At 33.9% G+C, this 25927-nt stretch overlaps 2 protein-coding genes across 2 annotated transcripts; both read right to left on the bottom strand.

Annotated features, from left to right (window-relative positions):
- Positions 1-1124: 1124 nt before the first annotated feature.
- Positions 1125-2204, bottom strand: LOC131655857 (non-specific lipid transfer protein GPI-anchored 6-like). Its single transcript, XM_058925658.1, has 2 exons — positions 1543-2204; positions 1125-1418 (listed from the first exon to the last, which is right to left on the bottom strand). The coding sequence occupies exons 1-2, from the start codon at positions 1865-1867 to the stop codon at positions 1201-1203; spliced, it is 543 nt and encodes a 180-aa protein (XP_058781641.1). The 5' UTR covers positions 1868-2204; the 3' UTR covers positions 1125-1200.
- Positions 2205-9791: 7587 nt separating this feature from the next.
- LOC131661589 (branchpoint-bridging protein-like) lies at positions 9792-16357 on the bottom strand. The gene is made up of 9 exons (XM_058931183.1): positions 16194-16357; positions 13936-14272; positions 13522-13647; positions 13322-13361; positions 13140-13222; positions 12244-12321; positions 12049-12102; positions 11797-11925; positions 9792-11643 (listed from the first exon to the last, which is right to left on the bottom strand). The coding sequence occupies exons 2-9, from the start codon at positions 14233-14235 to the stop codon at positions 10063-10065; spliced, it is 2391 nt and encodes a 796-aa protein (XP_058787166.1). The 5' UTR covers positions 14236-14272; positions 16194-16357; the 3' UTR covers positions 9792-10062.
- Between the last annotated feature and the right edge of the window lie 9570 nt (positions 16358-25927).

Genomic DNA, 25927 nt, shown 5'->3' with positions numbered 1-25927 from the left:
TATTTTATTTATAAAAAAAATTTAAGCATCATCTTCAACATTTACTCGGGCCACTTCAACCCGGTTTCAAATCCGCTATTATCATCTTGACCCTGACTTAGACCTTGCCAAGATGGGTGTGTTTGTCATCTTCAATTACATCTCATGAACAAAAATATTGAAAATCACCAAATCAACTAATTAATTCACAAATTATATATCGTTCGAACCGAAATTTCACCTCGTTTTTAAATATGTATTTAAAATCTCAAAATAAGCCGTGAATTTGATAAATAGAAAAAAAAATGGCGTGAAACTCGAACACAAACACGCTCGATCCGGCTTGGCTATGAGGTTTTATGAAAAACTAATTTTAAAATCGAGTTCGTGGTGAAATTCTGCTTCTAATGGTGTATTCATTTGTTTAAACAGTTAAGAATCATGATTTTGTCATTTTGGTGTTCTTGAACATATTTTTTAAAAATCTTAATTAAACATGTTTTCATGCAGATAATAATTGATCTAGAGATTTATGGATGTACAAGATGAAAATCTATATTTGAATGTAGAAGATGAATATTAAAAATTTTGATCTACGAAATACACAGAGAGTACAAATTAATAATGTGTACCATATAATCCTACTTAATATTGATGAAGTTAATATTGAAAAATTCTAAATCAACACTGCTAAATTTATAAATTCACCAAAAAAAATTAATTTAATGATTTTACTTTAGAATTTTCTTTAAGTAAATATTCCTACTATAAGGTGTTGGAGTAACAAACTACCATCCAAATATAAATCAAGAAATAATAAATGAAAATTAGAATTAATTTTGATGTGTCTCTTTTAAGGTTTTGTTGGCGAATTAAATGCGATGTTTCTATTTTCTTGGTTAGTGTTTGGTTCAATTGGAATTGGATAGTGTCAAATGTCATATTTGCAGTGGTTTATTCTTTCTCATATTTGGTAGGGCAAGCTTGTCTCTTAACATACTTTTGGGTTTAATGGATGTGAAAAAAGATACATGGAAACAGAATCATGAATGTGCTAAAAAAATAATATAGGACTCAAGAAACACACAAACACACATAACAAAACTATGAGAAATAAATACCACTAATGAGTAATGAGTATTAAATTCATACATCAAACAAAACCAATATTAATATATATCCAATCCAAGTAATAAGCCCTTTCTAAATGTTGATCATGGTTCAAGCTAGGATGAAGAACTGAGATATGAAAACAAATGGTAAAATAGCACAAACCATCTCTGCCACCATCCACCTCTTTCCCAATCCAGCACCACTCTTTTCCTCAGCACTTGATCCCTTCTCAACAGAACCTGGTGTTGAACTGTTTATTTTGGTAGAATTTCCAAGTCCTTCAAACACCTGAGCTTCAGGTGATTTTGGTGACAAATGCAAAAGATCTAGAAAAAACCAAATCCAAAAACCGGTTAATATATCAAACTTCTGAGTGATAATTTAGTACGTATGATAAAGATTATACAGAAATAGCAGACAAACAGATAAAAAAAATATATGTATACTTGCCTACACATTGAGATATATTAGATGGTATGTGACAAGCACTTGGAAGCTGAACAGCGAGAGTTGCATTCAAAGTGAAGCCGAGTTTGGGGTCGTTGCGATCTTTGATGAGGATGCAGATGCATTTTTTGGTCTTGTCAAGGACTACTTTAAGGGAGGTGCAACAATCTATAGTGGGAGTATTGGCATCACCACCAACATATGGAAGACAACTAGCAAGAGTAACAAGTTTGTCAGCACAGTCTTTTCTGTCTTTTGTTAAATCTGAGCTGGCTAGACCAGCTAAGATTACAAGTAGTAATGCAGTAACCTTTTTGTTAGAAACCATTGGAAAGAGAGAGAGTGAGAGAGAGGAGACACTAAAGTTGAAAGACTAAGAATACTTGTTGTGAGTTTTGGGAAAAGTATCTCATACTAGAAGTTCTTTTATGCTTTGCTTTGAAATGAATTATTTCAAGATAAAAAAAATTGGAAATGAATCACTTGAATGTAATAAGTGTCAGTATTGGTAGGGTTTGACAACGGGTCAGGTTGAACGGTTGGGTTGGGCGGTTTCGGACTCAAAATCCTCTACCAGTCTCAATCATTTGAATGTGTTTTTAGAGTTTGTTTAATTTATTAGGTATTTTGAAATTGTTTGTCTTCCTAGTCATTCATTGTGGTGTGGGGGTATATGTATCACATGTGAGCGAATTTTTGTCTCTAGACAGCTATACCCTTTGATTCAATTATAACTAGTAAGACTCATTTGGATACACTACATTTAGGCATACAAAAATACAAGTGTGTTGAAAAAAAGCAAGAGAGAGATACATGTGGTAAACAAGAATGAAAGCAAGAGATATAAGTCATGAACCAAATTGTGTGAAATCTGATTATCATCTACAATATTGTCTATGTAACCAAATTTCGATCATTATATAATAAAAAAAATAACTCTAACAATCCGCTATCTTGTTCGAAAAACTTTATATTAAAATGACATTTAAAAAAGAACAGAGAGAAAATATTTTAATAAAAAAATTGGAATTTAATTGCATCAACAACAAAGGGTTAACATTTAACTCAGTGTCCCTTACAACAACTTTTTGGTTGTTAGATCCAAATTCTTAATTTCAATATAAATTAATAAAAGGATGGAGATATGACTACATCCATTGTACGATCATGTTCTTACATGGTTATTATTATTATTATATGAAATTTAAGATTGCTTGAAAGTTTAACTAGAGAACTCGTGACCAAGATATGACTAGCTCATTATTTATAAGAATATGAACCCGTGACCAATTGTTATTATTTTGTATTTTGTGGCTAACCCGTGATTATTGTGGATCTATCCGTGACTAGCTAATATAATTTGATTATGCTTAAATTAGACCCAGAAAACGGCCTCTAATCATGATGCAAAAGATAACATGAATTCCACCGATTTATTTTCTTCTATGACTTCACAATGTTTGTTTGGTATTTTCTAAATCTTTAACCTTAAGACCTAAAGCAAATATAGGATTTTTTTTTTTTTAAAATAAGAATTTATATATTATTCCAAAAACAATTATGTACAAAGCGACCCATAGGGTCCAGCAAAACAACCACTAAGCACACCTATACAACAAACTCATAGTAGAAGAGGAGCAATTTTGCCTCTTAGGATTGATTTTCTCCACATCCTATTCACAATCGTATCAATTATATCACTATGTATATTTCTATGCCTATCTTTACTTCTATTATCTCCATTAAAGACACATCATTTCTATACAGCCAACAATGGTACACGGTTTCAGCGAAAGCCGTCTTCAGCAACTTTGTTTTCCAATTCTTGTACTTGCTTTTTTGGGTGATCCATTTCAGCTCAAGCTCCCACTTTTGAGGAGTGTGGTTCACTTGAATCCAATCTAGAATAGTCTTCCATATGTCACATATTATTCTGCATTCAAACATTAAGTGGTTTTGAGTCTCTACACCTGCACACATCAAACACTTATCATTGTCAAGGATTCCAAAACGCATTAAACGGTCTTTTGTTTCTAGCCTCCCATGGCACGCAAGCCATGTGATGAATAAAGCTCTAGGACGTGCCTCATTATCATAAAGAACTCTCCTCCAAGGCACCACTTGTGTATCACTTAGGAACCCATAGTAGAACTTCTTCTTGCAAAATCTTTGAGCATTGATGACTTCTTTCCAAATCTGCATATTCTCAACCTCATCCCTTTGCTTAAGTATGGCTTTTAGGATCCATGAACAACTGGGTTTAATCCGAATTGTCATGGTACTCTCTTGCTTAACATAATAGCTATGTACCCACCTCACCCAAAGGCTATCACTTTTCCTACACAAATCCCAGAGCAGTTTGCTAAGACAGGCTCTATTCCATCTCTCCAAGTCACAAATATTCAGTCCACCCTGATTTTTTGGTTCACAAACCTTGCTCCAAGCAATAGGGGCTTTTCTGGATTTCACATCTTTCCCAGTCCACAAGAACCTCCTACACATACTTTCTATCCTTTTAGTGACCTCCTTTGGTAGAGGGATACACTGCAGCCAGTAGTTTGCAGTGCTAAATATCACACTATTTATCAATTGCATTCTGCCAGAGTAACTCAGTAAATGGGCAGACCAATGGCCAACTCTTTTCCCAATCTTCTCCACTAGTTTAATGCATTGGTTGGCTGATAACTTTTTGCTCTCAAGAGGAACACCAAGATATTGCACAGGTAACTCACCAATGTTAAAACCTGTAATATCACTGAGAATCTTCTCTTGGACTTTGTCCATGCCACCACAGAACACCTTGCATTTAGCAGGGTTGACCACCAAGCCAGTTGATTGAGAGAACTCCTGAAATATCTTCATCATAAGCTGCACAGAATATTCATCCCCTCTAGAAAACAAAAGTAAATCATCAACAAAGTTCATGTCAATAAGTCCTATCTTCCCACATTTGCTATGGAATTTAAACTTTGGGTTCATTTTCAGTTCATCAAGTTTCCTGTGCAGGTATTCCATAATCACCACAAAAAGTAGGGGTGATATGGGATCACCCTGCCTCAGGCCTTTTGCTGCTCTCATGCTCTGGGTAGGGATGTCAACTTGCCTCCGTTAGCGGGGATCCCCGTGGGGATTCTCGGTTTGGGGCCCCAAAGACGGGGAATTTTATCCCCGTGGGGACGGGGATGGGGAGCAAAGTCTCCCCGAATGCACTTCGGGGATGGGGGTGGCGTAAATATCCCCCGCCCCGTGGAGTCCCCGCCCCGTCTAAAATATGATAATGTCATTAATTTATATATAATTTTAAATTATTATGTAAGTTTATTTGTCATTTCATATAATTAATCTTATACACAAATTTAAAATATATATGTATTGTTAGTAAAAGAGTAAAAACTAAAAGATTATTTCAATTTTTTTAGTTTGAAATTTTTGTAGTCATGACACTCAATATTTTAGATTAAATATTATTAAAACAATATATTTATCACAAAGGAATAATTTCTAAATTTCTTGTGGTTAGTTTTTGAAGCTTTTCCTATTAATTTGGTTTAAAATAATAAATAAAAAATCATGTTTATGGATCTCCGCATGAACCTTGGGGATCCGTGGGGACCCGTGGGGACGGGGATGGGCGACAAAATTCCCCCGTAGCGGGGATCCAAAGCAGGGATGGGGAATAGATTCGAGGGTGGGGATTGTGATGGGAATGTATCCCCCGGCCCCGCCCCGCCCCATTGACATCCCTAGCTCTGGGATATGCTACCATTGATGTTAAATTGATAGCTAACAGTAGTTACAGCCAGCATAGTCCATTCAATAAATTTCCTTGGAAACCCTACCTCTGCCATGATATTCCTTAGAGCCTGCCAGTCAACCGAGTCATATGCTTTCTGTATGTCCATTTGGAGCATACATCTAGCCACACCACCTTTCCTACCATATCCTTTGACCAATTCATAAGCCATGAGAATATGGTCATGTATATCCTGCCCTGGGACAAAGGCTGCCTGATTTCTGCTGATGATACTAGGAAGTATAGCACTCATTCTCCTAGCCATCACCTTTGCTATGATTTTGTACACTGTGGTACAGCAGGCTATAGGCCTAAAATCCTTTATACTTTCTACAGCAGCATGCTTAGGGATAAGAGACACCAAAGTCCTGTTCCACTTCTTATCCAGAATTCCCTTCTCAAAAAAATCCCTCACAACCTGAACCACATCCTTCTTCACAATCTTCCAAGAGGCCTTAAAAAATTTAGAGTTATAGCCATCCACTCCAGGTGCTTTAAGGTCTCCAATGGATTTTAAAGCTCCTTCAATTTCTTCATCAGTCACTTCTTTGACTAGCTCCATTCTTTGACTTTGAGAGATTTGTTGGCCATTCCTTGAGCAGTCCCCATGAGAGTCCCATAAAAATGAAGCACCTCATCTGTAATATCATCATGGCTAGTCACCACAGTCTCATCCTCCTTATACAACTTCTGGATTTTCATCTTACTCTGCTTGCTTTTCAGGGATGCATGGAAATAAGCATTATTTCCATCTCCTAATCTTATCCAATTCACTTTAGATCTTTGCCTCATAATCTGTTCTTCAGTAGTAAGTAGCTCAAGAAGCTTCTCAGTCCTTTGTTTCTCCTCTTTAATCAAGCTATCATTCTTTTTGTCTTTGGCAATTTCTTGTTGAATCTTTTCCAATTCTTCCCTGGCCTGCTCTATCTGTTTGGTAATGCCACTGAAAGGCTTGCTCATTTTCCTGATAATAGGTTGCAGCCTCATTAATTTCTGCCACAAGCCATTCTTATGATTACTCCTTTTGTTCCAGTTATCTTCAACCTGTTGTTGGTAATCAGCAACCTCAGTAACTTTATTGATAAATTTGAACATGCTTCTCCTGGCTCTCTGTTGCTCATCAATTTTGATACATAGCATGGCATGATCAGATATGCCTGATTCTAGCACATGCAGGTCACTCTTCAAATTGTTCTGAAACCACTCTTGGTTTGCAATAGCCCTGTCAATACAAGAAAAAATAGTGCCACTGGTATGCTTATTGCACCAAGTGTACCTATCACCTTTTCTATCCATCTCAGCCAAACCACGGACTGCCATCATGTTGCTTAGATCAATGTATTCACATTCCTGAGCAGGCTTCCCACCAATCCTATCATTGACACTAAGAACGTTATTAAAGTCTCCCATGAGACACCAAGCCCCCTGTTGCTGAGCATGAATTTTCTCCATATATTTCCATAACTGCCTCCTTTTATCCTGCTTATTAGAAGCATAGATAGCCGTCAACCATTGCTTAAACTTCCCATCCATATCATAAACACCACAGTGCACCATTTGGTTTGAGCTAATACTACCTTTAATATCCACTTTATTTCTGTCCCAAAGAATCCACACTCTACCATTTTCATGTTTATTATAGTTATCAAGGATACTCCACTGATCACCTAAAGCAAATATAGGATTGATAGAATGATTCAACACACCACACGTACAATAAAATTTTAAGTTTTGAATTGACTTATAATTTATTTTTATAAAATTTATTAGTTTAGTTTGACATTTTTAAAAATTTGGTCTTATTTTTTGTAAAAATAAAAAAGTTGGTCTGATTTAAAAGCATATCTAAAAAGCTAGATTTATATTAAGACTTTTAAATAATTTGTGTTCTAGACTGACCCAATAGTCAGGAGAATGGCTCAATCCACCTCTGAGTCCAGGACGACCCAAATGAATTGGCCCAATCGGCAGGGACAACGAAATGCGTTTTTCCCTTCTGTCCCTCAACAGGGCGCGCTTGATCGGTTGACCCCGAGGCTAACCAGACCACCTCTGCTTTTGAACTGTCTTTCTACCTGAATCAATGACTAGTTTCATTCTGGCTGGGCAGCCTATCCAGGATGACGAGCACGACCTGCCCGTCTCAGCTTTCACACAAAACTTTCTAGCATTCACCTATTTTGGGCCTGGATTCTGGATGTCTAGTCCAAAATAGGGACCAATAGCCATGTGTTGGGCACATTATAAATACCCTCTCATTTGAGAGGGTCAGGTATTCAAATCTTATCCTACACTCTCACATATCTTTGCACTCTTATTGACTTTACCATCAGAGTGCCTTGCAGGTACACTCCCTTCCTCCTTGATCCCAACATTGTAGTCGAAGTCTCTGGTCCACTTCAGGTTCTGATCAACCGGTAAGATTAGTGGCACCGTCTGTGGGAAACTCTGTTCTCTCCATCTTTTTTTCCCGAAAACCAAAGATCAAAGCATCTTTCAAGATTCCAGTCATGGTCAGTCACGATGACGACAACAATGTTCACCAATCCATCGTCTCCCTCGAGCACAAAACCAGTCTGGGCAACATGGAACTCTTCCCAGAGGACGTTGTCCCCCAGAAAAGAGACGGAGCCACCGCATCTCCCTCCTAGAACGATGCAAACGATATTGGCACCCAGTGCACTGAAACTGACAAGATCAAGAAAATTTCTGAGAAAGCGCCAGAAACCTCTCAGCAGATTGTAGTGTCGGCCAACACTAACCCCATCATGGCAGCCTTGGTCGAGGCACTCAACAAGACAAACACCCTGATCCTCCAGCAAAACAAAAGGATCGAGGCGTTGGAAAAAGGACGTCGGTCAAGATCTCCCACGCGGAGGCACTAGCGACGAGAATCCATAAGTCCTTCACCACGGTCCAAGGAACGTCGCCCGACACAGGGGGAACAAGAATCTCTATTTCCCAAGAAACGTGATCGCACCCCTCCCCGAAGGATCCAGCACTCCTCGATGACCAAAAAGACTAAAGAAAATCTACGATTAGAAAGCCAACACACACCTCCGCCCAAGCCGAAGGGCCAATCAAGAAGTCCCTCTCCCCGTCGGGATCGTGGTCCTCGACGTGAGAAGTGCGCCAACTCTCCTTCTCAATCACCTGGCTCCAGTGACGAAGATGAACCCCATTGTCCATTGTCCTAAGAAATCATGGTCACTCGGCTACCCAAATGTCTGGTAAAGCCCCCGCCTTGGGCACGTATGACGATACTACTGATCCCGACGAGCAATGTTGAGAATATGAGAATGAATCTGAACCATTAGATTTTAAAATAAATGGTGGAGATTATGTGTTATTCTTTTTTTGTCTCTTCTCCATCATTTATTTTAATAATGAAGGAGAGAGGAAAAAAAGAATTAGACATAATTTCCACCATTTATTTTAAAATCTAACGGCTCAAATTAGTTCTCATGTTCTCACATAAAAATGGCATTCTCATAGGATATATATATATATATATATATATATATATATATATATATATATATATATATATATATATATATATATATATATATATATATATATATATATATATATATATATATATATATATATATATATATATATATCGGGATCAAATGACACCAAGGTGTCAAACTTAATAACATGACGCCTCCGATAACTCTTTTACTACATATTGACATAACAAAATTCACCATTGGATTGAAAGTTATTATCATGTTTATAAAATTTAATATCAATCAAAAATTATTTGATATGTCTACGAGATGCATAAAAACTAACGTCTTCCAAATTTCAAAACCTTTAATTTTGATCATTCTCTTTAACATATCAAATGATTTTCGATTGATGTTAAATTTTATAGAAATTATCTATATCAGAATAGTTTTCAATTCAATGGTGAATTTTATTATACGGATATTTGGTAAATAGTTACTGAAAGTGTCATGGAACTATGTTTGACACCTTGAATTTTTACTGCACTAGACAACATATGTATTACAACTCTTTCTATTGAAATTTGTAATGGAGGTGGGAAGTTTTTTCACAAAGAAATGATGTTACTAATAGCAATAGCAATGCCATTACAAAGACTAGAGAAACTACTAATGTATATTAATATGTATATTAATATGTATATATTTCTGTTGCCAACAAATTGATATCAAGAACTAAATCATAACCTAACCCTTGCATAAATTAGTCTTAGGCATGCTAAACAACGGACGGGAATGGACCAAATAAGATGCTATCATAGTTATGATGATTTTGTTTTGACATAGTTGTTTATGATTGTTGCTTTGTTCATAAAATGACAAGTTAACTAAGGCTAGCCAAATGTGTATAGCATAACAGGTACGTAAGCACAAGTCCTGATCAAATAGAGCTTAAATTCAACTTAACTGATATAAAAAATAATAATAAACATAAGACAGAAAAATGACTATAAACTGGCAAAGTTTCATAAAACTCAATTCCGAATCAAGCATCAATAATGGGCATTCATAAAAGAAAGGTCTACTTAAAAATGAATAAAAGAAGTCATCAAAGGGGGCTAAAAGAACCTTCTCGTTAGAAACAACATGATTTTGCAAATTACAATTGTACCCATACTAATCTATGAAATTTGTATTGCCCCCGTCTTCCAAAAACTGCAGCTATAACTGAGATTTTCTGTCAGTATTTCTTATATGTAGCCATATCCAATTCCCTCATTTTCCAAGATTACCTTTCTGGTGTGGAGATGCAACAGATGTGGGTGAAAAGGGATCATAAATTTGGTCTGCATGATACGCTGGCTTACTGGATGCCAAAGAGGGATTGTTGCCAAACTTCTGATTCATAGGCCATGTTCCCTGAGCAGGATAGCTTTGTTGATTGTGCATACCTCTTTGGACCCCAGGACTGGGCAAGTTTGGCATTTGAGGGGTGGGAATGAAGTTCCTCATACCAATTTGTGGGACTTGAGATCTTGGTGAAGGTTGGCCAGCATAGGGAAATGCAGGGTGTTGGGGTGGAAATGAGACAGAGCCCGGTCTTCCACCAAACGGAGTAGCAGAGGCATAACCTTGAGTTTGATCCACCCGGTTGGAGACTTGTGCCCTTGGAAAGCTTTGAAAAGGCTGATCAGCCACAGCAAACCCAAATGGTGGAGGCCGGGGACCGGAAGGTGGCTCTTGTGTACTTCCCTGAGTAGTAGCTTGAGTGTTTGGTCTGGGAACCACTTGATAGTAGTCTGCATTGGGTCGCTGTTCTTGAAAAGTAAAATTTCCAGAATTTGAAGGCATGGAGGCCAGTGGGTTTATGTGGGTGTAGTGAGAGGCAGAATTAGGCATTCCTGATTGTTGAGCAAATGGAAATGACGGGGATATTCCTGGCGATGGAAATGAAACAGGTCTTGATAAATGGTTTCCAGTTGAATGAACGGTTCCTGGTATTGGTCCCAGAGATGATGGTGGTCTTGGTGACATTCCTGCATGATGTGGATGAATACTTCCAGGTCGTGGCATCATCGCCACATTTGGCTGGGGTGGCTTATATTCAACATCTGATTGTGGACCTAGAGAAACAGGTCTTGCAGGGGGGACTGTCGGTGGAGCCATTGGCCCCATATTGACGGGTCCTCCACTCAGTCCAGAAGATACACCTTGAGGGGTTGATGGCTGATTAGCTATTGGTGACGGTGATATACCAGACATAGGTTGAGGCATTGAAGACACTGATGTCTGGAGGTGTCCTGTTGGTGTCGGTTGCCTTAAGGAAACTGGAAACGAAAGTGAAGCACTTGTTGGTGCTGACAAATTCTGTGCAGGTATTACAGAAGGATTTCTGGGTGGCCCAACGTGACCAAAAGGAGCTGTTTGAGTCCATTGTGAATGTTGTAAGAATTGTGTCGGTGGTGGTGCTTGCATAGAAAACTGCTGATTTGGAATAATCGGGTGGAATCCAGTATTAGGTGTAGGTTGAGCACCAAAAGCTGAAATCATATTTGAAGGGCTCATTGTCTGTGATGAAAAATGGGGAGCTCTAGCAAGGTGTGGTGGATTTGGAGGGACTACACTGCCAGAAGAAGCAAATAAAGGGGTGTGAGATGGAGCAGCTGAAAACCATGAACCAGAGTATTGAAAGTGATTTCCTTGCATTTGTGTAGTGGCTGCTGGTTGAAACACGGCCTGGTTTTCCAGAGATAAAGAATACGCATGAGATGGGGGGCCATCTTGGTTTTGATTCAGACCATTAGTGCTGTCCCCGGAGACAGATACAGAAGGTGTGGAACCAGCAGCTGAACTCCCCTGAATAGAAGACAGCATAGAAGACAATAATGATCAAAATAATAGAGAAAAATATTATCATCTAAAGTTTTTAAAATAAATAAAGTGTTACTTCGTAACTGAGCCAACCATAAATCATAAAATGTTGTTACATTGCATGAAATGACAACTCACAGTTACAGAGGAAATTAGTAGTTCAATGATGGAAATTGCTGCATCCACTTTATCAAAACTATCAGCTGATATGTTAACATGCATCTCTTCATAACTGCACTGGACATCAGTACCTGGTTTAATTTCACCCTGAAAATAGAACATACAAAGCAAACATAAACAATTACAGTTATTTCTTGACAAAATCAAGTCAAAGCATTGCAAAGTGGGTGATGCAGAATAAAAGCCGCATAATATTATTAAGTAACTTACTTTCTCGCCTGTGTCTGCTTTGGTTCCACGAATTTTTATCTTAGTACCAGTTTCCTGATAAACGATTAAACATGTATATTAAATATCAATTGATTAAAAAATTAGAATTTCATACAGTGATCTCTCAGTCAAAAGATAGAGATTGCTGACTGTAGATCATCCAATGAAGATTAGATACCAACAAAATGGTTTTACCTTCTCTAGTCGCTTTTGATTATCACCTCCAGGCCCATATATTAGACCAATGAATTTGTACCCAGGATATTCTTGGACCTGTAAATATGGTACTGCATATAAGAGTTTTCATTGTAGAACTTCAGGTTTAGATAGAGATATTTGATTTTTCAAAAACTATAACAGATCATTCTTAAAAACTGTATAACAGAGGGAAGCCAAAGTCTAGCATTAAAATATTAAAAGCAAAAGAGGTCAAGTCATTTTGTGTTCTTATTCTGCAAAGCAATCAGTAAACTACTTGAATATTGTAACTGTAATCTAGGCAGGGTTTTAGTGTGACTCGATTGTGAAGCTCAATTGATTGATACATCTTATACTACAGCTTAATGTTCAAGTTTCTTTCAAGAATACGAGGACCTCCAACAACATGTTCCTTCACGAAAGCAGCCAAGCAAAATGGATGAGAAAAACACTTCTAGAAAAGAAGTTATGGAAATGAGCTACATGTTTTTGGGAAGTTAATTAACACTCATTAATATGTTAAGGTCAAATACCATGTTTGATTTGAACCCATGAAGAAATAATAGAAGGCCTCACTGCCTAAAATTGTATTGATGCTAATCTCCTAAAAACTGCCTCATCATCTCACAAAACCTCAGCCATACTCTAAATAATGACAGAAGGATTAAACAGGGCAAAAAAATGCTAAACATATTATTAATTGCTAATAACTGGGAAGAAATTGTACAAAACATGCTAGATGTACAAAACATACTAGATGAACAAAAACTGAAGATGGACTCTAAATTAGGGAAATATATCCTTTACTTTTCAAAACTAAAGAAAGTAACAAGTTAACAACAAGTTTAAATAGCACAGAATTGGGCCGGAAGAATTTTAGAACCAATACTTACAGGCAAAGGAACACTGTGTTCTTTCAACAGTGGTTTAAAACCAGGTGGAGGCTTGTAACTGGGATCTAATTTTAGTATTTCACCTGGATATGATTAATGTCGAGGATTATTATGGAATAGGCAGTCTATAAGAATTAAAGGGGAGCAATAAAAAGGAAACATAGACTTTAAGGAAAACGTACCTATTGTTTCCCGCTTTTCGAGTTCGAGCATTTCTGACACCTTATAACCATAAAAAAAAAACATCAGTAGTTTATTCATAAATAGTTACTACTAGTACTACATCTAAAAAAACGACAAATAATAGTTACTACTTGTACTACATCTAAAAAATGACAAATAATAGTTACAATTAAAAGAAAAAGAATCGATTGTTGTTAACCTTGCTATTCATATGAGAGCCAGACTTGCTCTCATCTGGGTTCTCATCCACCAATGGTGGGTTCTGAGTGGCTCCAATCTCTAGATTTTCCGATTCCAACTGCTTCGAAATTTGATCCACTCGAATCTACAAAGTTTGTGCAACAGTAGCATCACTTATTTATCGACAACTTGGAAACTAGAACTCGTGCGAATTAGAACACAGATGCATATGCAATAGCACCCAACTTATAACAATGTTTACAGCTTTAAGCTAAGAATGACATATTACAACCCAAAGTCTTGCAAAAACACTACATTACTAATTTTAATCCCGTAATTTTGATACAAGTAAAAAATATTTTCAAGGAAATGATAATGGAATAAGAAAATAAAAGGATAATGGAGAATTATTGTAAAGGATTGCAGGAATCACCTGCAACGCCAAAACCTTCGCCCTCCTGACAGATGCATCCTGTGTTGGATCAGGCCCCCATCTCGATTTCCTCTCAATTTGTTTTGAACTTTCTTCATTGATGCCTCCAGTGACCCCGTCTTTTTTAGCCCCTCGTAAAATGGGAACTAACGATCCTAATAACTTGTTTTTGGGGATGACAAATCCAGATTTGGCAGCAAACATAGAGAGCTTTTGGCTACCACTAGGAGGTGTTGTAGATGTAGCTCCGGACATCTTGTGAGGTTCAGAAGCAAACATTGAATCAAACTTTGCAGTCATTCTCCTATCCAGCAACTTTCGCAGATATGATAAAAGACTGGTGCAAAGAATAGAGTCAATCTCCAAATAACATAAACTATTTTGTTAGTCACAAATAGATATACTAAAATACTTTGATTTTATAACTAAAAAAGTGCAATACTAAAGAACATGTACTCCCTATGTAGAAGATCATAATGAAACATTTGTATCTTGAATATGTCATTACCGGCAGTAACAGTACTTTTTATGAACATAGACAGGTAAAGTAGTTTGATAGGGCTTTGTTTGGGAGTTTGGAGAGGAAGGGGGGGGAAAGCATTGAAAAATGGGAAGGATTGGGTGAAAAGAATTGAGGGATTTAGGTAGAGGGGATTTTGGGAGGTTCATTTATCTTTTCTATACAAAATAATTCTTTCAAAAAATGTTAAATATTTCACTATATTTTCTTCAAATTCCTTTTTCCGAAGCCCTCTATTCCCCTCCTCATCTACTCGCAACTAGAGCCTAAGAAAAAGAAAGTTTTAACATTCCTTCATCATAAGAAAATGTTTCAAATCTTGGGAAGCACTGAGCACCATTTCTAAGAATACGTTTGGATAGAGGATTTTGAAAAGGTGAGGGGAGGCTTATTTTTCTTTTATAAATTAAGGAAGCTTTAAAGTATTTCTCAAAATGTTATCAATCTCGGATAGCGGTGCGACGCGGGTATCTCCAAAAATGAAACGGAACGAGAGTGGGGAGCGGAACGACCGATACTTTAGTGACGCAGACACTAGTACAATTAATACTACTAATGAACACATAATTGTTAAAAACTAATATAAATTAATTAAAATTTATAAAGTATTCATATTTAAAACATATCAAATACGGATGACACGGCCAGAGCAGACACATCAGAGCGGCGTTGTTCCAAATTCAATTCCACTATTACGGCCGTTCCAGCCAAGTCACCCATCCCGAAAATGAATCCACTGCAGTTGCAAATTGCATACATTCACGCATTCAATTTATTATTGGTCGTTGAATCAAATCTAATGGTCCAATAAAATACATATTTCAATTTTTTATTTATAATTTTAAATATCAAACTGAAATATCTACCATCCAATCTTAATCAAACGGCTACTAGCTTTCCAAATGCATGAATGCGTAATTGCCGACTGCAAGGAAACCCAGTCCATCCCATCTGTGGACTTGCGCCATTTTTTTTTTTGTGACAAAGAGGGCCTAAGCCCAAACAAACAAAGAATCTAGATACAAACAACTATAGCTATCGGGATTCCTCTAGCATCTTCATCTAGAAGTTGCTGTAAACAAACAGGAGCTGACTCGAACATGGTAAAGTCCTGCCTAGAATTACAACCAATATTGGTTAAAGCATCCACACAACGGTTAGCCTCTTTGAAGGTATGACCAACAATCACGCTCGCAAATTGACTCATCAATCTTCGAATATGGAAAATAATCAACCTCCTGAACTCCTATGGAGATAGCAAGTTTAATAGTTTCAAATACTCCCCACAATTCTGCCATAAAGATGTCTTGCGCGGTTTTTTGGTTTTACTGTTTTGTGTCGAGATAACGGCCGGAACGGACGAGTTTAATAACAGAGAAATAAATTATGTATATTGAAATGTTTATATGAAGATATTCATTCAATTAAAAAAAACTCAAATATACACCAAAATATTCATTAAATTTGCCTCCTTGTAACGCCAAGACAATATCCGCAACACATTCAGCTACAAATTTGTGAACTCGTAATCATGTACAACGAATGAAAATTGTAATTTTTCTTTCGTATTTAACGATCAATAATTACATGAAATGAAGATTAAAAAGGGATATAGTGAAATTGGAATCAGCAGCGGAAGTCATAGTATGAATTGGAAATGAAATGAGTAAAGATTGAGCGTGAGCGTGACCTAGATAAATGAATTGAAAGGCGAGACGGAGAGGGAGAGAGAGAGTACCTATGAAAATGAAATGAAGCAGAGATCGGAATTGTGATGGCGAGTAATCGATTGCATAGCCACCGTAGTGGAGTTGGAGTGGCTCAGTTCAAGTGTTCAATCAAAACCCTCTCCCTCCACTTTTTTTTTCTGGTTTTCCTCTCTCCCTCCAATGACTTGCAAAGATACCTTATTATTCATTGAGTAAATCAATTCTAAGATTAATAGAAAATTTAAAATTGTTTTTTAGAATTTCGTAGAGACGTATCTTTGGACGCACTTTTCGTTTTTGTTAAAAATCAATTTAGAGAAGCATTTCTGGAAATTTTCAAGATAAATTCAGAGCTGTATATTCAAAAATACACCTTATCATATTTACTACACGTTTTTCATTGAAGTTAATGTTGTTTCCGGAGACTTTCTATCGATTTTAACTAATATCAGAGTCGTAGAAATTGTATCATCACGTTCTATCTCTTACGTTCCTGTGTTTCTGACCTTTACGGGACCTAGCGTAAAAAACTCAAATTTCTGGAAAATCGACTCTGAATCAAAATACGGGAAACTACCCTAAATTCGTTGTTTTTTCATTTTACTAGATATATGGCCCGTGCGTTGCACGAATTTGATTATAATTTTTAATTAAATAATTTATGTATAAAAATTATAATCATATAATTAAACATGTTTTAATCATATTAAATATAAAAAATATTATTTAATGGTATGAGAATCTTTAATAATTTATGTATAAAAAAATTTCAGTTATGTTTTTAAATTTAAAAGATATATCATATTTACGTGAATAATGCAATATTATAAAAAAAATATTATATTAAATTATTTATTTAGATTATTTATGATTAATCATTAAATTAAATTCATAATATAAGAGTATATCAATCTAAATTTTAATTATTCATTTAGTGTTTACTCTATAATTTACAAAATCTAATAAATTTTTATTCAATGTCAAATCTAAAAAAAAAAAATCATACATTTTCTAGATATTTTATTTTAAAATCATATTATATCTTACCATATTAATTTAAGTGTTTCTTAAACATTTAAATCTTTTAACTTCTTAAATAATTTTTTATTTTTTACATTAAAATTATCCTCTTTTGTGTAAAATTTTAGAATTTAGTATTTTTAAAACTAAGTTTTTTTAATTAGTGAAAAACTACCATACCCAAAATAAATCAAGAAAAAAGAAAAATAAAATAAGATAAATATATACAATAAACATATTTTAAAACATTAATCAATAATTTCTTTACCTATAACATATTTTTAAAGAATATTGTATGTATCTTTAATATATTTGCACATAAAAATATCCACTTTTTACACCATGGCATTGATCCCTTAAAATCCTTCCATTAAAATAAACTAATTAAAATAAAAATATTCTATCTTATTTCTCAATTTAAAAATTGTAATATACATATTAATATCATTAAAAAAAATAGAGGTTAAATATTTGATTGATCGATGTAATAGTGACTTGAGCTTCCTATATCGACATAGATAATAAATTAATAGTTTTTTACGTCGCTAAAAAAAATAAGACATGTGTATAAAGTAAGAAATAGAAGAAAAACTATTCTACAATCTCGAAGAGTACTAAAAAAGTGAAAATATAAAACTAGTCACATATTTAAAACTCACAATGAGCATAAACATGTAGAACATTAAAAATAAATAAAATTATAATATAAATTTTTTTATTCAAGGTCATCTCAAGCTCCTTTAACCTTGTTTTGGTCTCCAATATAACTTTGTTGGATGAAGAGTGTTATCTGGAAAAAAATAGACTAATGATGATCTTTAATATTCATCTTTCGTTCCTTAAAGGAAACATCATATCAATATTTACATACCTGATTGTAACCTTCTCAATTAGATTCACTTCAACTATGAACTCAATCATATCTGATCAACAAAAAATATACAATATATTATACATGAAAATCGAATAATTGAATATGAGATTTAATAATAAAATAAACTTATCTAAAAAACCATGAAAGAAAAAGAAACTAAAAACATATTGAAGTTATCATGGTGAAAATCATAGAAAATTATGAATTTGTGAAATGTATATCAAAGATATTGAGTAAATAATAATGTGAGTTTATGTAGAATTTTATAGGTGTGGGAGAATGCAAAGGAACATAAAATTTATTGGTATTTTAGGTGTAACGTTATTATAGTTATGACCTATCATTTTCTATATAAAATATGATAAATTAAATTGAGTATTATTATGTATTATAAAATTTTAATTCAATTGAAAAATATATTATTTAAAAAAAAGTATATAAAATTGGAGAGAAATTTAAAAAGTTGTTTATATAAATAAAATATATATTAAATAAATGTTATTTTTTATTTAAAATTAATTGTAATGTAATGCTATATAATCTAACATTTTCCATTTATAAAATAATATTTAAAAAAATCATTTTTTAATGAAAATTTAAAAAATTGAACAATTTATAATTATAAAAAATATGAATAAATAAAATTGAGTATTATATATTCTCAAAATAAAACTCTACTAAAAATATATTTTATTAATTAAGAAATTCTACAAAATAGAAAATCATTTCACTTTTACTTCATTCTATTTGTTTTTAATTTTTTTATATAATAATTATTAACATATTTAATACTAATTTTTTAACTTCTGTCCATTATTACTATATATTAATTACAATTTCAATAACCATTAAAATGAGAATTATAGACAGTAAAATAAAAAATGGTGAGAATTAATGAAAATAGAATAAAAAATGTTGGGAATTAAAGTTATAAATAAATGAGTGGTTATCTAATAAATCGGACCATTTAATAGATTGTTAAGAAAAAACTTTAAAAAGAGTAACGTTTAAAGAATAATAATTTTATAATAATGATAAATGAATTATGTAACTACAGAATAAAAAACGGTAAAAATTAAAGAAAGGAAAAGAAAAACGGTGGGGATTAAAGTTATATAATGATTGATTTTATAAAACGGACCATTTAATAGATAATTAAGAAAAAATATTTTAAATAAGTAACGTTTAAAGAATAATAATTTATTAATGTTGATAAATGAATTATGTAATTATATAATGTAATTTAAAAGTTCATTAATTTTATTGTGAAAATCTTAAAATTAGTCTAATATAAATTTATAAATAAGAAATAAATATATCCCAAACTTATATATTAAATTTAAATTTTATGATTTTTATTTCTATTTTATTAGATACCGTTAAAATTGGAATAGGAATGCAAATATTTTTATAAGTTATATTTTTCTAAATTAAAGTTAGAATTGGAATAGAAATATGATTATTATTATTATCATTATTATTTTAATTAATATTATAATTATTCATAGTTTTATGATTATTATTATTATTATTAGTCATAATTCATTACTTAGTTATGATACATAAAATTAATAATAATAAATATATTTATTAGTATTTTTTATTATTTTTTATTTTTTATTCTTTTTTATTTTTTATTATTATTTGTGGTTTATATAAATATATATAATATATATAAAATATATATTAAATTAATGTTATTTTTTATTTAAAATTAATCGTAATGTAATGCTATATAATTAGAATTATAGAAAAAAATAAAAAAATGGTATATTACGAATAAAGGTTAAAAATATATAAATATAAAAGTTTTTTATCTAGTATTTTTATACTTTATAATTAGAATATACTTGAGATTTACAAATTATTAAATAATAAAATAATATTAAAAATATAAATTTAAAAATACATACATATAAAAAAATTATCTAATATTTGTATACTTTATAACTGGAATATATTTGAGAGTTACAAAATATTAAATAATAAAATATTATTTAAAAGTTCATTAACTTTATTGTAAAAAACTTAAAATTAGTCTACTATAAATTTATAAATAAGAAATAAATATATCCCAAACTTATATATTAAATTTAGATTTTATAATTTTTATTTCTATTTTATTAGATACCATTAAAATTGGTATAGGAATGCAAATTTTTATAAGTTATATTTTTCTAAATTATAGTTAGAATTGGAATAGAAATATGATTATTATTATTATTATCATTATTATTATAATTATATTATTATTATTATTATTCATAGTTTTATGATTATTATTATTATTATTAGTCAGAATTCATTACTTAGTTATGATACATAAAATTAATAATAATAAATATAATTATCTAATATTTTTATACTTTATAATTGAGATATATTTGAGAGTTACAAAATATTAAATAATAAAATATTGTTATTATCATTACATGAGTAATTTGGAAGAATTTGAGTTAATGTAAAAATTAAATATAATTCTTATTATTATTATATTTAATTGATATATTTTTTATGGTAGAATTTTGTGATGATGACACATAAGCACGAGGCTATGATAACATGACACATAAGCAAATATTAGGGTTTTTGTCAAAAGTTGTCATCATGACAACTTTACATTTATATTAAGTAGATTTAGTTTATTTTTATAATTTTGAAAAAATTTGAAATATTTTGTAGACACGTAAGTTGATTTTTAGATGTATTTTTTAGATTTTTTTTATAATTTTATTTTAATCGTTTTTCTTTTTTTCAATTGTTTTCTCAATAAGGAAATTGTTGGTATTTACATATTTGTTGCATTGTTGATGTATGGCTACCGGGTTTGCCTATAGGATACACCCAATACTAAATTAAAAAAATACAATAGAGAGTTTTCAGATATGCATCTTCAAAATTAATTATAATATGGTGATTCATTCGTTTGCGTTCAAATTTTATGAAAAATTGGTGCGTCTGAAAATACATCTCCAAATTTTAAGGGCATTTTTGGAATTTCATCAAGGGTTTGTGAGAAAGTACAAAGATGGAAAAGAAATTGTTATTAATTTTTTGATATACTTGTCTCTTAAATTGAATAAAAGTTGAGAATTTCTTAATGCACCCTTAAGGGTTCTTATGGGCCCTTGGCAAAATTCTTCAATTACTCTCTTAATTTGAATATGCATTTTCGAACTCACCGCATTTTAGTTTTTTATCGCATAGGTTCGGAGATGCAAATTCGAAAGAACCAGATGGTAGCTTTCGGACACACGTATCCGAATTAAATACTACCTCCCAAACAAAAGCAAAAACCTTAAAACCAAAGCAACTTAACATAAATTTAACATAGATAGTCGAAATTACATAGATAGTGAAACAGAAATTAAACATTACATGTTGTTATAACAGGCAGCTGAAGACGTTGCAACATTTTGATAACATCTTCTCTCAATCTTTGAAGCTTCGAGTCGGCTTCAATTGGACCCTTAGTAGAGTATCGGTGAAAAATACTCCACATAACCTTCAAATCATCATTGTCTTCGGTGCAAATTGGATGAACTTTATCTTTTCTTCATTGGCAAGTGAACGATACTCGAGCTTGACCACCGTTCGATTTCCTGGACATTGCATCAGAGAATTCAATATGGTAGTTAGCTCGGCGAGAGACTTGTCCTCGGAGAACCTAAATTGACGTGGCCACATCTCACCACTGAAGTAGACAAAAGCAATGTGAGGTTATGTTTGGCTCATATCAGTTTGTGGTGTGTGATATTTAAGAAATGGTTTTGAGACCTTATTTATAGAAGATTTGGAGCATTTTGGACCCAAGAATTTTAATCCTTCCACCAGGGCAAGTTTCGGATATACACCTTTGAATTCACCTTGTTATACGAAAATATGAGTTTCAGATATGTACATCCGAAATAACGCTCTTGTTTTTTTTAAAATAAAGGTTATTTCGGATTTGTATATTTGAAATAACCCATGTTGTTTTTTTTACATGAAGGTTATTTCGAATATGTATATCTGAAATATGCAGAATCGGAAGCAGAATCGTTACTACAAAAACATGAAAAAAAAATAAAATGGTAAAAGTGAACAGCAGTAAAATGTAGAATATATATTATATATGTATTGAATCGTATAGAATATACATTTTGCATGACAATACATTCAAAAAATGGTTCGGTTACATTCTGCACGACAATAGATTAAAAAAAAGGTTTGGTTACATTCTTAGGCACCATGTGCGCTTCCAAAAATATCCCCTTGCTTCCGTAGATGTATCTCCGCACGCACCTTTTTTTACTCAACATTGATTTGTTCCATAGATGCACCTACGGAAGCTTTTCTGTTATGTATCTCCGGAATCATTTGATATTAAACTCGTGTTAGACTCTTCTCCTCCCGCATTCTCAAAATTTTTCATTTCACCAAACTCTCTTTACCTCAAAAAATTTCTTCCACCAAAGTTGTTGTTTTCTCTCGAGTTCGATAGGGAACATCAACGATCAACACACTCCAACTCGTTCGCAATTCAATTTAATCGATAAGTTTTCGAGTTTCCAAGTTATTTTCGAGTATTTCTCGTAATAGAGTTAGAATACACATTTAGGTGGAGAAATCATTAGATAGTGTTAAAAACATAGTTTAGAGACAATGTAGGTATTGTTTGTTGTGTAAAACGGACAATCAAGGGCTCAAAAATTGGATTTGCATGGTTTTAAACAGTATAGACGCCATTGTTGCGTTTTGGAAGTTACAGAACGTTCCGTAGGTGCACCTACGGAACAAGTAAATGTTAAGGTAGTTCCGTAGATGTAGCTCCGGAACAACCCCAGTTGTTATAAATGTTGGGTGCTTTTGTAGCTGTATCTACGGCCACATGTACATCTACGGAGTTAAAATTTATTTTTTTTTCTTTTGTTTTTATAACTTAATTGTATCTAATTCAAATTTATTTTTTATACCTTGCAAACATTATGATTGATGGGACGGACCGACTCATACATGGGAGGGTTGCACAGCATGCATCCGTGCGAGGTGCATGGATCCAGAGGGAGCCAACGCCTTAGTTCCAGTTGTTCCAGTAGAGGCCATATTTAAGGCTACGCCACAGCCTACTCCGGAGCCTAGTACACATGTGTCATCCACTTCCACTTCTTCATCTCAGAGGCTTTAGGATGATGGTAAGGGTACATCATTGGCGCCATCCACCCGCAGACCTAGTCGGGATATGTTTGTGCCACCTCCAGTCGGTGTTGCCTCTCTTATGCCACCTCCAGTCGATGTTGATTCTCATGTTCCACCTCCAGATGGTGTTGACCCACTGCGTGAGGATGCTGATGAGGGTTATCCAGGGAGTTCCTCCGATTTATCGCTGCTGACAGGGTACACCGACCATATCGTTAGACATGTCTGGGATGGAGAGGTAACATTTATTATTTGTTCATTGGAAATTTATTTTATTCATTGGAAATTATTTATTTTTTCATTGAAAAGTTATTATTTGTAACATTTATTGTTAATAACATTGTTTTTATTAGAATTTTTCAGGATAGGTCGCCCCAGAAATTCTATAACCATGGGCGGCAGATATTAGGTTTGGAGTAACCACAGGAGCTAGGAGGTGTGGTTTCAGGATGTCCTCACAGTCTCAGGACTGAAGGACCTTTGTGAGGTCGGGTACACCGTGATCCACCACATGATGCTCATGGTATTTGCAGAGAGATTGCACCCTGAGACGTCCTCCTTCCATCTACCTCATGGTGAGGTCACTTTTACATTGGACGACGTCTCATTTCTGTTACATATACCTATATGGGGTGACCTCCTCTGTCACGGTAGGATGATGAAAGAGGAAGCGAGAGAAATTCTGGTTGAGAAGCTTGGGGATGATCCATTAGATGCGGTTTAAGAGGTGGATAAGACCCTCGGCGCTCAAGTGAGGTTTTCCTTCCTGATACAAGGATATATTTATGCGCTAGTTGTGGTACGACAAGCTGACGGTGACCCATCTAAGGTGGATATACATAGACAGCATATGTTGAGGTGTTTCTTTCTATATATTTGACTAGCACTCAGCTATTTGTGGACACGAGTTCCACCTATATGTGTTTGTGCCTTCATCCCCCTCAGAGGGAACCACACGATGGAGCCTTACAGAGTATATATAGACTGCATGGTTGTTGAGGACACCCGTTACGACGTCTACGCAACTTACTGTGAGACGCGCCCGTTTGATGACATTGCACTATTATCTGGATGGTGGCATGCAGTTCGACCATCATTGTTCCATATCTTTTGGAGTGCGTCATGCGGCAGTTTGACTACTGTCAAAAGATACTCTGCCACCCTTCTGTCTCAGATTGACTCGTAGGCAGATAGATGACATCTTTGCTGACTATCAGAACCACATGGTTCTGGACGAGGCCCGGGCGACCAGAGCAGAGAGAGACTGGAGTTACACCGATGAGTACATCAAATGGATCTTCATTGTCGCACACCCCTACATGGTCCCCCTTTGTAGATGGATCACCGTCCAGACTAGCTCATTAGGAGATATTACATGTGCAACATTCTCACTGTCGTTAAATAGTTGAGATAGGGCGGGCAGACATTGAGGGAGGTTTCTTCCCTGAGGGGTCTGGTGTCAGGCGTATACTGGATGACATTATGGAAGTGGCACAGGGGGCACTGGTGTACCGCAAATATCGCACCAGGACAGATGAAATAGTAGACGATAGAGGCAAAGGAGCTGGCAGCGGAGGTGGTGGACGCAGAGGAGGCGCTAGAGGCAAAGGAGGGGTGCATATGTTGTCTGGCACACACGGCAGTGACCGTGCTGATTATTTTGATGTTTGTAATTTGATTACATTTATGTATTTTTTTTTATTATGTATATGACATGACTATTTGGATGATGTATATGACGTATTATTTTGATGTATTATATAACATTGAATAGACATATCACTATTTTGATGTATTATTCTGTTGCACAAAAAATTAGAGTTTTAGAATGAAAGTTTAAAATATAGCAGAAGGTTTCGTAGGTACATCTACGGAACATTCTGTTTTTAGGACGTTCTGTAGCTACATCTACGGAAGTTTCTCCAAACTAAATTAAGTTGAAGTTTTTTCAACGTTTACCATTTTAAACTGCTTCCATAGATGTAGTTCCGGAAAAAAAAAAAAAATTGAACAACAAAAAAAGTATTTCCTAATATATATCTCCGGAAGCAAGGACATTAACGTAATTGTGCTAGGTGCCTAAAAATATTAAAGGGTGGATTGAGATATTTTCTTACTTTTTACCAAAAGATTAAAGAAAGATCCATCCATGTAAACTCCGAACATGTGACGGATTATGAGTATTGATTTACTTATCCTCATCATTTAATCAAAACTAAATGTTAAATACTTCGTTATTCATAGACAACATGCATCTCTAGATATTTTCTTTAATCAAAATAAAATTGATCACAAGACTTCTTTTCTTTTTTTAGCAAAGATTGAAGAAAGATCCACCCATGTAAACTCCGAACATTTGACAATTCTTACTTGAGATTGTTTTACTTATCCTCATTATCAAATGAGATTGTTTTACTTATCCTCATTATCAAATCAAAACTAAATGTTTAAATACTTAACTTCATTAGTGTGGTTTTAACTGTATCTAAATGCTTAAATACTTAACTCCGATAATGTGAAAATGCATCTCCAAAATCAGATAATATTTTAGATTTTTCCCGAGAGTGTGATAACAATTAATAGGGCACCTCTAACAATTCCCCCAACAAAAGGCATAAATATGAATATCACCAGAAACTCAAATCAGTTAAGTTAAATAACCATATATTAACAACACGCTTCACGCTCAAG

Source organism: Vicia villosa, linkage group LG3, assembly GCF_029867415.1.
Source record: "Vicia villosa cultivar HV-30 ecotype Madison, WI linkage group LG3, Vvil1.0, whole genome shotgun sequence".
Lineage (NCBI taxonomy): Eukaryota > Viridiplantae > Streptophyta > Magnoliopsida > Fabales > Fabaceae > Vicia > Vicia villosa.
This window is presented reverse-complemented; position numbering and strand designations above follow the sequence as displayed.

Bases quoted from the DNA above. Each gene is read 5' to 3' on its own strand.
- LOC131655857 (XM_058925658.1), bottom strand. From the start codon at position 1,867: ATGGTTTCTAACAAAAAGGTTACTGCATTACTACTTGTAATCTTAGCT. The intron at 1,419-1,542 runs GCAAGTATACAT...GGTTTTTTCTAG, and splicing joins TAATATATCTCAATGTGTAG to ATCTTTTGCATTTGTCACCA.
- LOC131661589 (XM_058931183.1), bottom strand. From the start codon at position 14,235: ATGACTGCAAAGTTTGATTCAATGTTTGCTTCTGAACCTCACAAGATG. The intron at 13,223-13,321 runs GTACGTTTTCCT...AATCATATCCAG, and splicing joins CGAAAAGCGGGAAACAATAG to GTGAAATACTAAAATTAGAT. The intron at 12,322-13,139 runs GTAAGTATTGGT...CCATATTTACAG, and splicing joins AACACAGTGTTCCTTTGCCT to GTCCAAGAATATCCTGGGTA.